At 31.8% G+C, this 1,737-nt stretch overlaps 1 protein-coding gene across 1 annotated transcript; it reads left to right on the forward strand.

Annotated features, from left to right (window-relative positions):
- The first annotated feature begins 448 nt into the window (after nt 1-448).
- LOC129291776 (protein LITTLE ZIPPER 2-like) lies at nt 449-1,407 on the forward strand. Its single transcript, XM_054929301.1, has 2 exons — nt 449-778; nt 915-1,407. Exons 1-2 carry the CDS (start codon nt 672-674, stop codon nt 1,150-1,152), a joined length of 345 nt encoding a protein of 114 aa, XP_054785276.1. The 5' UTR covers nt 449-671; the 3' UTR covers nt 1,153-1,407.
- Nucleotides 1,408-1,737: the final 330 nt, after the last annotated feature.

Consider the following 1,737-nt stretch of genomic DNA (forward strand, 5'->3'; position numbering starts at 1 on the left):
CATAATTTTATTGTTTAAAATATAAGGACTAATATTTTAAATAATTTAAACTATAAAAATTAAATTATAAGAATTAAAATTTAAAGATTGATAGTTATAATTGAGTTAAAATTATAATAATTGAGATATAAAGAGTTAAAATTAAGGAATCGAGTTATAAATAAATTAAAATTATAATGATTAAATAATTAATTTTTTCAAGTATATATTATTGAAAGACTTCAAAATTCGAGCAATGTATCATAAGTGTGAGTGGAGTTACATTAATATATTGGGGTAAGACTGTTTGGATGTGCCCCAAGCTCAACGTTAGCCAAGAACACAAGTTAGAGAATTGAGAGGCGATTTTGGACTGCCAAGAAAAAGTAATGATAAAGGCCGTGAGAAACAAAGAAATAAATATACTGAGAGTTCATTTTTTTCTTCGTTCTCATTCTGCATTTTCCATCTCTTGTAATCATGACTTCTTCTGCCATCATTGCTCCTCTCTCTCTCTCTCTCTCTCTCTGTGCAGATACAAACACAAAGATCACTACTAGATTGCCTTCAATTGATTTATTATCATCACCATTTTCGATCTTCTCCTCCGATATAAATCCCCTCGAACCCATACCCCATTCTTCGTCCTCACTCTTCTCTCTCTTCTCTCCCTCTCACACTCTCTAAAAGCTATGTGCAGATCCTCTTCCCCAAATAAATCTGTGCCTTCCACTTTTGGCCTTCCACGGCCTTCATCCAAGAAGCACCACAAGCATCTTCAATTCACCCTCCTCAAAAGGTAATCTCTTAGCACTGTTTAATCATGATCTGACCTACATAGTATATCAAGTTATTGAATATATATATTATATCTGTGTGTGTGTGTGTGTGTGTGTGTGTGGTGAGTTGATTGAGACCGGTGTTGATGAACACAGAAAGAGGAGGGCATCAGAATTGACGAAGGAAGGAGGAAGAAAGACGAAGAAGAAGATGAAATCAGAGATTGAAATGAAGAATCTGAAACTGTATATGGAGAATCAGAGCATAATAGAAGAGAATGAGAGGTTGAGGAAGAAGGCTTTGCTTCTTCATCAGGAGAATCAAGCTCTCTTGTCTCAGCTACAGAACAAGCTTTCTCATCAAGCTACCACCAAACTTAACCTCATCAATTAATTAATTTTACTGCCTAGTTTTTTTTTTCACCCGATTTCTTATGTCTTGATTATCCTTAATTAGTTTCTTTTCTATATATATATATATATATATTTGGGGTCCTTAATCTAGTCTTGCCTTGTAGTTTTTCTTTTTTATTATAGAGTTCTGTTAATTAGTTTGGAGTTAAATAAGGGTATGTAGGCAGTGTTCAAGTATCAAATTGTAGCCATTACATATGAGGAATATGTGCAATTAATGTTGTTGTTGTTATTATTTTTCCTTACTTATGTCATTTAATTTTCAATCGGCTCGTTGGTTGGAAGGATGAGTTAGTGAGAGTAAAATATGGGAAAACTGAGTTGTACTTTGGGTGCTGAATATATTTATGACTATTTGATATAAAAATGAAATAGAATTGAAAATGATGAGATGAACAATTTTATAAATGTGAAATAGTTTTCCTTTATTTGAATAAAAAATAAAAAATTGTATGATAATTGGAGTGTAGGACATGCATAAGCCACGATTTTTGTAAAATTAAAAGCAAACCCATATGTATAAAAATTAATACTCATCTTTTTAGTATTATAAAGCACTTTTAAT

The sequence above is a fragment of the Prosopis cineraria genome, unplaced genomic scaffold, assembly GCF_029017545.1.
Source record: "Prosopis cineraria cultivar Desert tree isolate PC_DT_omini unplaced genomic scaffold, ASM2901754v1 PC13, whole genome shotgun sequence".
NCBI classification, from domain to species: domain Eukaryota; kingdom Viridiplantae; phylum Streptophyta; class Magnoliopsida; order Fabales; family Fabaceae; genus Prosopis; species Prosopis cineraria.

What these genes read in the sequence shown, in the direction of transcription:
- LOC129291776 (XM_054929301.1), top strand. Translation starts at nt 672, where the DNA reads ATGTGCAGATCCTCTTCCCCAAATAAATCTGTGCCTTCCACTTTTGGC. An exon ending in CAATTCACCCTCCTCAAAAG is followed by an intron (nt 779 to 914) that starts GTAATCTCTTAG and finishes TGATGAACACAG; the next exon opens with AAAGAGGAGGGCATCAGAAT.